Below are 12,315 nucleotides of genomic sequence, written 5' to 3' on the forward strand. Positions count from 1 at the left end.
TGCCTGAGGCCCAGATGGAGCTCGTCAGCCTCTCCACCCTTCACCCCCAAGGATCTTTGGCCCAGCAGGCCGGCCGGCCTAGCTGTCCGCGGTCCTTTCCCTCCTCTTAGAGCTGAGCCCCTGGCCCAGCCTGGACACTGCTTCTATCCTGACCTCAGCACTGTCAGGGCAGGGGGTCTCCTAGATTCAGGGAGTGCAGGGAGCGTCTCTGTTGATTGGGCTCTGCAGACACGGCTCCGAGTGAAGTGGCTGCGGTCTAGGGAGGCTGGACCACAGGCCTGGCCAGCTGCACCCTGGGTTCCCCCCACACCACCTAGCCACGTGTGCACAGAGGTGTGTGGATGGACGACAGGCAGTGGGCTGGCCTTAGGGACCTGCTGTAAGGATGACTGCTCACCTGACTCATCCCTGAGAAGTGCCTGGTGCCTTATTGAGGCGTCCTTCAGGGACCCCGGTTCACTTCAGAGGGCCTCCGCCGTTCTGCGCCCCCTGCTGGTGTGTGACGCCTCATTACACACCTTGTGTCCCGCAGTTTAAAAATGAAGCCGGACGTCGTCCTCAGGCACCTGTCCATCGCCGTGGCGGCCAGCGACCAGAGCTACATGCCACAGCAGGTCACCGTGGCGGTGGGAAGGAACGCCGGCAATCTCCAGGAGGTCCGAGACGTTCACATCCCCAGCAACGTCACGGGCTATGTGACGCTGCTTGAAAACGCAAACATTAGTCAGCTGTGTGAGTCCACCGGCTGTGCCCAGGGGTGTGGGGAGGCTCGGGCCCTTGCAGGGGAAGGGGTGGCCGAGGGGCCACTTCTCAGACCTGCTTTCAAGAGGGCTTCAGGAATACCGGATTTGGATTTAAGACACAAGCGCATGCCCTCTGTTAGCCTCCCAGCTTCCTCCCCCTCCCATGGGCTTGGGGGCCCCCAGGAAGGAGTGGTGCCCTCGGCCACTCAGAGACGCTCTAGGAGGCCAGGGATGGGGCCAAAGGCTGGGAAGGCCTCTCTCTGCTTAAGTCGGGTTCCTTTTGGGGGGGTGTCGGAGCTCAGTCACCCCAAGCCCTTTCCGACAAGCCCCAGGAAAGAGCCTAGCACTCCTTTTCCAGATGGGACGGTCCCCTAGCTGAGCCCGGCTCCAGGCCCTGCCCCAGCATGCTTCTGCTCTGCTCATACTGGTGGTGCCTTCCCACACTTTTTCTCTTTTTGTTTTGTTATTGTTTTTGTTTGGTTTGGTTTTTCTGGTGAGGCAATTGGGGTTAAGTGACTTACCCAGGGTCACACAGCCAGTAAGTGTTAAGGGTCTGAGGCCGGATTTGAACTCAGGTCCTCCTGACTCCAGGGCCGGTGCTCTATCCACTGCGCCCCCTAGCTGCCCCCTTCCCACACCTGTTCACTGCCCAAATGCCGGTCCCCCTTTTCCATTGAGCATGGAGGTTGAGGCGCGTGTGTTGCTTGTCCTTGGCAGATGTCCAGATTAACGTGAAGCGTTGTCTCAGTGACGGGTGTGACACCAGGATTCACGGGCTCCGGGCCGTGGGCTTCCAGAGAGTTCGGAGAGGTGGGGTCTCCGTATCAGACGCCTCCGCCATCTGGTACTGGTCCCTCCTGACTTCTCTGGTGACGGCGTCCATGGAAACGAGCCCAGTGTTTGTTCAGACCATTCTGCAGAACACCCAGTAAGTGCCTCCTTGCCGACTCCCTTCAGTGTCCGCAAAGACGGGGGTTGGCGCCAGAGGCAGGGTTCCAGAGCATCCCCTCGTTGCAGGAATGAAGACGTCATTGTCGGAAGAGGAAGGGCTTATTCTTGGGGACTGGGCAGTGCCTCTTTTGTGGGTCTGTGCAATCCACAAGCATGTGTGACCCTACATCAGTCACTCCTATCTTGTGGGGGCTTGGGCGTGGCAGCCTCTGAAGTCCCCTCAGCCTCCAGCGTGTGAATGTCCTGTAATTGGGGGGGGGGGGGAGAGCGGTGCCTGGGTGGGCCTTGTGATCTTACTGCAGTAGGAGCAGGGAGCTCCCTGTCACTCACCAGGAGGCCCAAAGAGATGGGCCCAGGGCCACAGCAGAGAGGCCGGACAAACCTCAGGCTTCCTGCCCCGGGCCATCTGCCCCTCCTTCTACCACCTAACGTTGTCTGATGGGCCATGAGGCGGCCCAGGGCGCCCCTTTACCAGCAGTGGTTGTGACTTATCTGTCCGTGCAGAGCCTGGCGTGCTTGGGCTTTTGGGGGGTGTGCCTAAGCGGACTTAGAAGTCCTCCTGAAGGCAGGCGTGCGCATTGAATGGCAAGGCAGAGGGGTCTGGGCACTGGCCCTGCAGAGAGAGGGACAGGGGGATAGGGCAGCCCCCTGTTAGGCAGTGACCCCGTGGGCTCTGAGCTCGTCCTGTGGGAGGCATTGTGTTCAGTTGGGAAGCACACAGATGGTTGGGGGGAGTCCACAGGAGGCTAGTCCGTGCCTTTCCCGGGTCACTTGGGGGAAGGGGGTGGGGATGCCATGCACTCTCAGGCTGGGGGGGATGGGGCGACTGGCCACATCAGATTCTGAGATTCTTTGGACAGGGGTCATTGGTTCTCAAGTCCTGGGGTTCAAAGGACCACGGCGTCCTTGCATTTCTGGCGTGGTCAGTGGCAATGTTCTGCTCTGCTCCGCGGCGGCCTGACCCCACCTGGCCTTTTGAAGGGAAAGCGCCAAGATTAGAGAGTGGCCCCATGACAGGAGAGCCAGGTGAGACCCCCGCCTCTGCTTCTCTGTCTAGGAAGGCACTGCAGCACATGCCTCCGCTGTCTCTGGCACCGGCGTCGACCGACGGGGCCAGCTTCCTGTCTCCAAGCGTCCTGGGCGAGGTGGACAGCTTCCTGCTGAGAATAACCAGGTGGGTGCCCCACCTCAACCTCATCCTGCCTCCCTCACGTGGCACGGGGGAAGCTGGAGGTGTGGACGAGGGCAAATGTTGCCAGAGAATGCAGGTTCCTCTCTGTTAGTGGGGCTGTGGCCATTTCAGCCAGTGTGTCCAAAGCCATTGCTTTGGCTCTGAGTGAGGAAGACTTAGCAAGCATGGATGCCATCTCAAGGCAGAGAAGGCCACCCGGGACAGGAGTGGGGGCCATGGTGGAAGGGCTGCTGGCCTTTCAGTCCGGGCTGGGATTGAGGGCAGGCAGCCTTTTGCAAAGAGGTCCCCTGTATTCCTTTGTGTGGTTCAGTTAGTGTGGAATCTTTTTTTTTTTTGGGTGAAGCAATTGGGGTTAAGTGACTTACCCTGGGTCACACAGCTAGTAAGTGTTAAGTATCTGAGGTCGGATTTGAACTCAGGTCCTTCTGAATCCAGGGCTCTATCCACTGCACCACCTAGCTGCCCCTAGTGTGGAATCTTAATGGATATGAGGAGTTGATCTTGGGGATGGTGGGTTTCCCCCTTGCAGTGGGCCAAGGGCTCCAACAGCATCACCAGGTTCAGCAGAGGCCTCAGCCCTCTCTGTCATCTTCTGTGCCCCAGCCCTGCCCGTGACTGACCATTAGCTCTTCTGACCCCTTTGCTCTCGGTTTGCAGTTGCTCGGCTAACCCGGAGGTAGAGCTGACCCTGCTGGCCTTTGCTCTGGCCAGAGGCAGTGTCGCCAAAGTGCTCAGCTCTCTGTGTGCCATCACTGACCACTTGGACACCCCCTACCAGGCCTCGGCCCTGATTTCATCCATGGCCACTGTCCGGCAGAATTTGCTTTATAAATATGGTGAATATTCCAGCCGGGAGTCACCCGGCCTCCCAGGGAGCGTGTGTTCTTGCCCGTAGGCCCCGTGTTGTGCAGGTGCAGGAGATAGGAGGCCCTTCCGGTGTCACCCCCTCTTTGTGACCCCTTCCCTGAGGGTCAGTCAGTTTCTTAGAACCAAGTAGGCCCGGCCAGGGCTTTTTGTTGAGGCTCAGACCGGGGCAGGGGGTGGGTATGGGTAATGGGGTGTGCCTGACCGTGTCAGTTGGGAGACGGGGGCCGCCTTTTGCCGTGTCCCTCTCGGCCGGCCTCACCAGGCAGTCATGGGCTGGTGTCTTGGAATGCATCCTCTTCACTGAGTGACGGCAGAGCCCACGCAGCCATCATCACCAGAGTTGTCCTTCCCCCTGACCCCAACCCCGGCCCGGTTTGGCTGCAGCCCCGGGGCTTGTCTGGCAGCAGATGGGCCACGTGCCTGGCTGGCCTCTTGGCGTCCCCTCTTCGTCTGCATAGCTAGCTTGGAGACCCCCAGGGGTCTGCTTCTGGCCCATGACTTTCTGGAGCCTCGGTGCCAGCTGCTGCCCGCCCTGTGTGGCCAGTGGCATCTGCGGGCTGGGCAGAAAGGAGAAAGAGGGTGGGGCTCATTGTTCCTACTCCTATCTTGACTTTAAACGGATCGTTTTCTTGAAAAAGCCTCAGTTGTTGTTGGCAGCCCATCTCACGGGCAGATGTGACCAGATTCTCTTTGCTTGGCCAGGCAGGATTCTGCAGCCGACTCTTCAGGCGTGCGACGTCAAAGGGAAGGGAGACAAGTCAGGGCCAGAAAACCTCCTGGCGGAGCCATGGACTGGAGATGGTGAGTACGAAGGTGTGCGCCGGGTGCTGTCCTGGTGTGTGTTTTAGGGCCGGCACCCCGCCATTTCTCCAGCTGCTGCCTCGCCCTGGGCTGAGGCCTCTTTCACATTCCAAGTGCTAGGGTTCTTTCTGTGGTCTGCGACTGACCATTTGCAAGAAGACCACGTCGAAGACTCAGCTGGGGTCCAGGAGGTCAACCCAGCCCGGAAATGGGGTGACTTGGACATAGCCATCGAGTGGCAGGACAGCTCTCCTTGTCAGTTAGTTTGACCGGACATCTCCCCTGGGACCGGACCCACTGAGGCTGAGATCCCCTCCACATCTTCCCTGACGTGGGGCTCCTAGAGCCGAACCTGGCATTGCAATGGAGGTTCAAGGAAGGTGGGGTGGGGTCTGGTGACCTCATCCAGTTCTCCCCTTCTCCAGCATGGACAAGGCCCTGAATCTCCCTGTGCTTCAGGCACTTTGCTCATCCTTAGAGCAACGGGCCAGACTCAACAGCCTCTCGCATCTGCCCTTCGGAGCGGAAACCAGGCTGAGACCAGAGAGCCGATGGCCTTGCTCCAGGAGGCCCGGCCCCAAGCCTGCTCACTTGCTTATTCGCTGTCCCCTGAGTCACCCTGCAGGCCAGGGGCTTCTGAGGGCAGGGGCTCCCCAGGATCGGCCCAGATGGCATCCTCCCCGTCCAGCCCTCCCGCTTCCGGCTGAACCCTCCCTGCAGAGGAGGAGAGCCCCTCCGCCACGAGGAAGGCTGGCTGGTGGACTCGGGGAAGCCCTCGGAGCTCTGACTTAGGGTCCCGATCCAGCCCCAGCGTCTGCACCCTGCCGCACAGGCCTGTCGTGCTGCCCCACAGCCCGTGAGGGGGCAGGCGCTACAGGAGCCTGTTTCACCCCTTTTCGAACTTGGCGCTGGGATGGGAGGGACGCCGTTGACCCCTCTTGGATCCAGGTACAGATTTCAGTCTTGGCGTGTTGGCTTCTCTGCACGCTGGCTTATTTCTGGAGGTTTCATTGACACAGATTAAAACAATCTCTCAGGTTTTCGTCACGTATCTCAAGTCAAAAGGCAGGTGGTTTGGTATTTGTAAAGACGAAACTTGTTATTTTGTGCTGCTCCTGCCACTTGGACTCTGGTTTGTGAAGCTGGCAAAGCAATTCACGTTCAGGCCACGTCAGATTTAGAAACACCTTCAGGAGAACCGTGCGGACAACGGTGCCACATAAGGAAGAGTCAGCAGGACGCAAGGGGCCGTTGGGCCTCACTGCATTGAAGGAACTGGAAGGAAGGTCTGGGAGCCAAGTGCTTTGCCTTCCTGACCCACATATGGCTCCTGCAGGGGACCAGAGAAGAGGGAGAGGTGCTCTGGGCTTTCCCCCATGGCTTGGTGGCCACCCAGCTCCTCGGACCAGACTATAGACCGAAGTGGGCTTCGTTTTCTACTGCCACCCCAAAGATGGCTGGGAATTGTGGGCAGGGGATGGCTGTATTCCTTAGAAGGCTGGGCAGATGCTGGGCTCTTTTTCAGGCTCTGGCTGTCCCCAGGAGCACCTCGGGTTTCCAGAAATGTCCAGAGAGGCAGATTGCCCGGCCTTTGGCCAATTGCTGTGTGATTTATCCTTTATATATCTCAAGGAACAGCTTTGTTCTTTATAGAGTTTGTTACCAGCAAAAGACCCAACATCCCAGAACGTGAGCGTTGGAAAGGGTCTCTGGAGCATCAAATGCAACCGCCACCATTCATAATTAAAAGAGGAGCCTAGGGGCAGCTAGATGGCTCAGTGGTAAAGCACCGGCCCTAGATTCAGGAGTACCTGAGTTCAAATCCGGCCTCAGACACTTAACACTTACTGGCTGTGTGACCCTGGGCAAGTCACTTAACCCCAATTGCCTCACTTAAAAAAAAAAAAGAGGAGCCTGAGGTCCTGGTGGTTGGCTTTGCCTCTGGTGCATGGGGTGTCCCTGGATTGTCACCTGAGGCTCAGTGCTGGGGTATGGGTGAGGGGGCCTCACCTCTGGCCCTGTCCCTTCGTTATGTACGGCCCTGATGTTCGTAAGGGGATCTGAAGGATGGTTTGAGGGGCTGGAGGTGTTTCGCCTAGAGAAGAGGAGGCTCAGCCAGGGGCCGGGGGAAGGCTGCGTGCGCTCCTGCCACAGAGAGAAGGGGCCAGAGCAGCTCTGCTGGGCCTGTGAAGCAGAGCATGGAACTTTGCTCAGTGGGGTTCGCCAGAGCTGTGCCCCAGGAAGGAAGGCTGGGGGTGGGGGGCCGATTGGGGGAATCTGGCCCAGCCACCTGGTGGCCTCCAACTCAGAGACCCTCTTGGTGCTTAGACCTCACCTGGCTTTTCTTGTCAGGTTTTCTCACAGAAACGGGCAAGACCAGGGCGAGCATCATTTTCTCCACGGGCACGGAGGCGGCCTTCCAGGTCACGCAGCTGAGGATCAAGGTAGTTTCTCCTGGGGGTCGGCTTTTGTCCTCATGCACGTGGGGCATTGTCTGAGTGGACGGCCTGTCAGGCTCAGGTTGGCAGTCTTGGTGCCTATGGGTGCTTGAGCCGTGGCCTCCGCTGAGGAGCGTTGGCTCAGTGGCCACAGCTTCTGCTGGACATCCGTTTTCGTTGTCCTTTGGCCAGCAGTCATCATATGGGGGACAGTGTCCAAAGCAGTGCCCTTGTGATCAAGGGCAGGAGATGAGCCTGTCCCTGTGTTCTGACCTTGGGAAGAGGAGGGTGAGGAAGGTGCCCCCAGACCTCCCCTTCTTTTGGTTCCCCCAAGCCCCTGACCAGACATGGGATTTCTTTCTTGTTGAAGGGGGGGGATGGGCATGACCAGCTAGTTCCGCAAAGGCCCAGGGCCCAAAGCGCCAGTGCTTGCTGGTGTTCCTTCTCTGACCTGAGTGCTCTCTGGGGCCTCCGCAGAGGTCATGGCAGGGGCATTAGGGGCAGGGTCTGGGTCTTGGGCACTTCCTCCCAGGGCTTCCCTCAAGCCAAGAAATCAGGGATCCGTGTACACAGTTAAATCGTGTGGGGGCTTAGCGTGGCATTTGCACGAAGGACTAGTCCCCATGGATGTCATTGCAGGGATGTGTTTACGTAGCGCTTCTAAAGCACTGTCTCGTGGAGATCTCACAGGCACCCTGGGAGGCAGGCAGAGTTGGGGAGGGCCCACTGCTCCGGCAGAGAGTGGCAGAGCCTCCAGACAGGCGCGATTCCCCTTTGGAAACAGCCACTGGAAGAGATGATGTCTGGGACATTCCTTCTGACCCTTTGAACGGCTCCGTTTCTGTTCTAGCCTCGGAAGTCTTGAGCTTTGGAGCGAAAACAGTGCGAGCGGCTTCCTGTGACCCTTCCTACCCACCGACGTCTTTGTCCCCTGCAGGTGCGACGTGGGGCCATTGGGGCCCAGTGCGGACTGGTGTTTGCTTATAATTCTTCCTCGGAAAAGTTCCACGCCGAGGAGCACTTCCGAAGGTTTGAGCGATACGACACATGGAAGACTCGTGAGTTCAGGCAGTTTTTAAAAAGCAGGTAAGGAACGGTGTGTGTCCCATGGGCTTTGGTCATCACTTCTCTGTGCGAAAACCCTTGGAGCAGTGGGTGACGGAATGAGAGCTAAGCATGGTTTTCCCAGAGTCGATTTGTGAGGACTCCCCTGGGTCCTCCCCTGGGCCTCCTCATGCCGCCAGCTGGGTCGGCTGATTGAGGGCTGGGCATGCTCCCTCAGTGTATTCTCCCTGTCACGAAGGTGCCGCAGGGTCATCGGCAGGCTCTGGGGTTCACTGAGGACGAGTAATGGAGTGTCTGGCATCAGGCCGCGTCTCCACCTCCCTGAGCCATCCTCTCCCCTCACTCCATCCTGCCTCCCCACCATGCAGGGGTGCCCTGCCTTCCCTCCAGACCCCCTCGGGGTCTCCTCCTCTTCACACGTGACCCAAGGCAGCTGAAGATCCTGGATTATTTCTCATGTGAGACTCGTGGCTTCTCTGTCCCTGTTCTGCTGTTGGCGCGGCCCAGGGATGTGCCGCCCACCATGATGCTGCAGCCGGCAGCCTGCGCTAGTGTCCCGACAATGGCACACCATCACGCCTCACCGACGGGTACGTCAAACCTCGCTTGACTCGTGGCTACACCATATAACAGGCGCCCTCATCCATGGACTCCCTTCTGGCCTCGACTTTCGGCCTCCTCGTCCCTGAGCAGCTGTTGAGAGTAGTCCGGGGCAGTCCCGAGGCCGATCCTCGACTTGGAGCCAGCAGATGCTGGAAGGGATGCGACATCCGGATGGGGCCTGCCGCCCTGAAGGTGGTCGCGCTTCTCGCCGCGGGCTGACGGACCACACCGTGTGGTCTTCAGGGCCCTCCTGAGTCTCTGCCGGCCCTTCCAACGGTCATCGTCCTTCACGCCTCCCCTGGGCCTGGCTTTGGCCTTTTGTTCTGGGTCCTGGCATGAGAATGTTACTGACCGATGCCAGCGCAGCCCCCACACCCCCGATGGGCCCCCCACAAGACACCGTGTCCGCTTGGGGACAGCTCTCCTCGCGGGTCTCCAGCGGCCGCCCTCCAGGTCCACTGCTGTGTTCTTGGCCCCCGTGGCCCTCGTTGCCTGGGTCTGCCTGGGCTTCTCCCCAGCTGCTGCCAGGCTCTATCATCTTCCTGCAGAAGATTTTGGCCCATGCATTTCTAACGCGGTTGCCGTACCCACAGCTGGCTTTTTGGCCCTGCTTTGAGGTTCACCACGGTTCCATTTGAGGTCCTTTTGGATCCAACAGCCTTGGAGGAGGGGTGCCACCAGGACCCCCATTTTACACATGAGGAAACTGAGGCTGAGCAAGAGTAAGGGCTGTGGCCCCATGCCCAGTGTCAAGCCCTTGGTCCCCGTCTCTTGCTGTGGGCTGCCTGGGGTAGTCTCCTCGTGACTGGGGTGCGTGTTGGATGGGTGGCCAGTGCCGGCCTCCTGGTCCGCTTGTCTGAAGCTGCCTTTTTCAGGGGGTCCCTTGGAGTTCCCTGCTCCCTGTGTCTGAGGTGTGTCCTTTGCACATCTCCCTTCCCTTTTGTTTCTGACATCGAGCTTTGTGCTGACGAGCCCCTGCCTCTCTTTTGGCGGCAGGGGCAGGTGCTTCCCCCCCCCCCCCCCATGGTGACCGGGACTGCCTATCTGTGTGCCCGGGTGCATGTCGATGGGACAGAGGTGATGCTGAGACATGACAGAGCTCTGATTGTGCTCAGGAGCGGGAGGGGCCGGAGCCTGGGGACAACTCCTCGGCCCCTCTGGGCCTTGAATGCTGCCACCACTGTCCTCAGGGTGGGGAGAGCGGGAGGCTCCTCGACACTTTCCTGACGCAAGTCTCGACTCCTTACCAGTTATCTGAGGGCCCGAATGGTTCTTATTCCTCCTGAGTGCTGGTCTGTGACTCAGCCTCCTTCCTGAGCAGCCCCTGAGAAGGGGATGCATAGTTGGGTCCTGCTCGTCCACACTGAAGACGTTTAGCCTGTGGTAGATGGCAAGTGGCCGGTCCCGGGCCCACTGCCTTGATCTCCTTTGGCCCAGACGTGTGCCCCAGCCCTTGAGCTCCCATGACACGTATGAGTTGGGAAGGTGTCTGATGGTTTCTCTGGCTTTCGCAGGGTGGGCGGCTCCTCCGCAGACCTCAGTGAGGACGAGCCCGCCGGCTGGTTTGAAGCTGACGAAGACTGGGATGAGGTGGACGTGAAGATGCAGCAGTGCCGGGTGGCCAAGGTCAGACCTGCATGCAGTTGGCACGCCCTGAGCAGAGGACTGGCCTTGTTATGTTCTGTGGGGGAGGGAGTTTGTTCACAAGGAGCTGGGGCACAGCCCCCTTCCGCCCCCTAACACCCCCCACCCCCACCGCCCCTGGCAGATCCACACAACTACATGTCCACTTTGGAGGAGCTGGGCTCTGACCACAGTGACCTCTGTGGTTCACGTCCTTGAGCTCTGAGACAGGAGCCTCGGTTTCCCCTTTTGTTAAAGCCCTGGGGGGGCGGGGTTTGGGGAGCCCAATAGGCTCCTCATGGCAAGGCGTGTGGTGGTGATGGCTGCTCCTGCTTTCATCCTAGTATCTGATGGTCAAATTCTTGTGTACGCGGCGGGATTCAGCTGAGCGCTTGGGCGTCCAGGGCCTGAGCATGTACGGCTACTTGCGCCCGGCTGGCCTGGAGCTTGACCCAAGCACAGACTGCGCCCGTTGTGATCCCGAAGCTGACCGCATCTGTGGGATGACTCTGCTCCTGAAGACACTAGCCTTCGTCCAGCAGCTGGCCCAGGACCTGGTATGGGGCCATGGCCCGCTCGAATAGAGCCCTGGGCCCTCGGGGTTGGGGAGGAAGGCAGGCACCATGCTGGCTCTGTCCTTGTTTGAGCCGTCTCGTTCTCGTCTCGGCAAACCTCCAGGCACTGCAGAGAGAAAGCGGCTTCAGGCACAAACCACTGCTGGACACGGCCGGCCTCGGCCTGCCGCTCTTCTGGGGCTTCTACAGCAAGCTGGAGGCCAGGTGAGGTCGGGCAGGTGTGTGGGAGGGTGCGGGCCGGGGGGGCGCCTCGGTTCTGGGGCCGCTGGATGGCTACTCCTCCCTAGGCCAAGAGAAGAGTGCGTCCTGGCACGGATCATGCTGCTGAGGCTTCTCCAGAGCTGTTTGTCCGAGCTCACGGCAGACCCCCAGCCCACGGCAGCCCGGGGCTCTCCGCCAAACCCACAGACTGCTCCTGAGGAGCTGTACACACACCTATGCCAAGGTAGCTCTGCCCGCCCAGACTCTGCCTGCGGGGAAGGGGCAAGGGAGGGGCTCCCCGGGATCTTCTTCCCCTCCTTCTAGGGGCTTGGACAGACAAACCAGAGGGGCCACCAGCATTGGGTGGAAGGACCAGGACTCCCCCTCTCCCCTGCTTTAGAGCCTTCCACGCCCAGCGTTGGCCTTGGGCCGATGGGGTCCTTGTAGACTGGGCAGCAGGTCACGTTCCCACCTCCTTTCTTCCTTGGTTTTGTCAGTGGTGGACCAAGCGGGTGATGACTCTCTGCCAGTGAGAAGACTCCAGGAAGAGGTGAGGAACACGCTTCTCCAGGGAGCAGCTGTCTTCTTCCCTGATGGCCATGCCCGGCGGCGCCATCTCTTTACCATGATGGTAAGTGGGTTGTGCTGTGGGCCGAGTCTTCAGGACCCACCTGGGGCAGGCTTGTCACTTCTCTGAGGGTTGGAGGAGCCGGTGGCCTGGGGTTGGTGTCGGACCCACCCAAAAGGACTGGAGAAATGGCCCCCGCTCTGTTTGAATAGGAGCTTTGTTGCTTTATTCCTGCTGCCAAGAGGTATGGTGTGTGTGGCCCGGGCACTCCTGTACCTGGGCTGGAGCCGCCCTCTGGGACCCAGGACACGCTCCTCATCCTTGCCGCCCCCTCCTTCCCAGCGCCTCTGCAGACACACGCACTGTTGGTTGGAGCTCAGGGCCGAGGCCTGGACCACAGCTGGCTGTGGGTGCCCAGTGAGCGCCACAGGCTGCGGCTGCTTCAATTCTGTGCTCGTGACTTCAGGGAGGCCCCCAGGACCTCGCCCCAGGCCTCACAGCTTCAGCTTTGCTCTGCCCTCTTGGCCAAGTCACCCCGTGGCCTCCGCCTCTCGCTTCACTCTTTGCCCATGCTGTTTCAAGATTTTCCTGGGTGTCTTCTCGAGGCCCACGTGCTCTCTTGCTCTGGGATGTGTTTTCTCCTGGGTGGCTTAGAAGGCCTGCATGCTCCCTCCCCACACGGTCCTGG

The 12,315-nt window shown here is 59.7% G+C and overlaps 1 protein-coding gene across 2 annotated transcripts in view; it reads left to right on the forward strand.

The window, feature by feature from the left end:
• Positions 1-12,315, forward strand: part of ZZEF1 (zinc finger ZZ-type and EF-hand domain containing 1) — a 69,820-nt gene that overhangs the window by 6,981 nt on the left and 50,524 nt on the right. For both annotated transcript variants that reach the window (XM_043992195.1, XM_043992196.1), the window contains exons 5-16: positions 533-732; positions 1,461-1,671; positions 2,752-2,868; positions 3,544-3,722; positions 4,456-4,554; positions 6,907-6,998; positions 7,930-8,078; positions 10,175-10,286; positions 10,628-10,840; positions 10,962-11,062; positions 11,146-11,303; positions 11,557-11,690. In XM_043992195.1, coding sequence (XP_043848130.1) covers positions 533-732; positions 1,461-1,671; positions 2,752-2,868; positions 3,544-3,722; positions 4,456-4,554; positions 6,907-6,998; positions 7,930-8,078; positions 10,175-10,286; positions 10,628-10,840; positions 10,962-11,062; positions 11,146-11,303; positions 11,557-11,690 — 1,765 coding nt within the window. The remainder of the gene's footprint in view (positions 1-532; positions 733-1,460; positions 1,672-2,751; positions 2,869-3,543; positions 3,723-4,455; positions 4,555-6,906; positions 6,999-7,929; positions 8,079-10,174; positions 10,287-10,627; positions 10,841-10,961; positions 11,063-11,145; positions 11,304-11,556; positions 11,691-12,315) is intronic.

Source organism: Dromiciops gliroides, chromosome 3 (genome assembly GCF_019393635.1).
Source record: "Dromiciops gliroides isolate mDroGli1 chromosome 3, mDroGli1.pri, whole genome shotgun sequence".
NCBI lineage: Eukaryota > Metazoa > Chordata > Mammalia > Microbiotheria > Microbiotheriidae > Dromiciops > Dromiciops gliroides.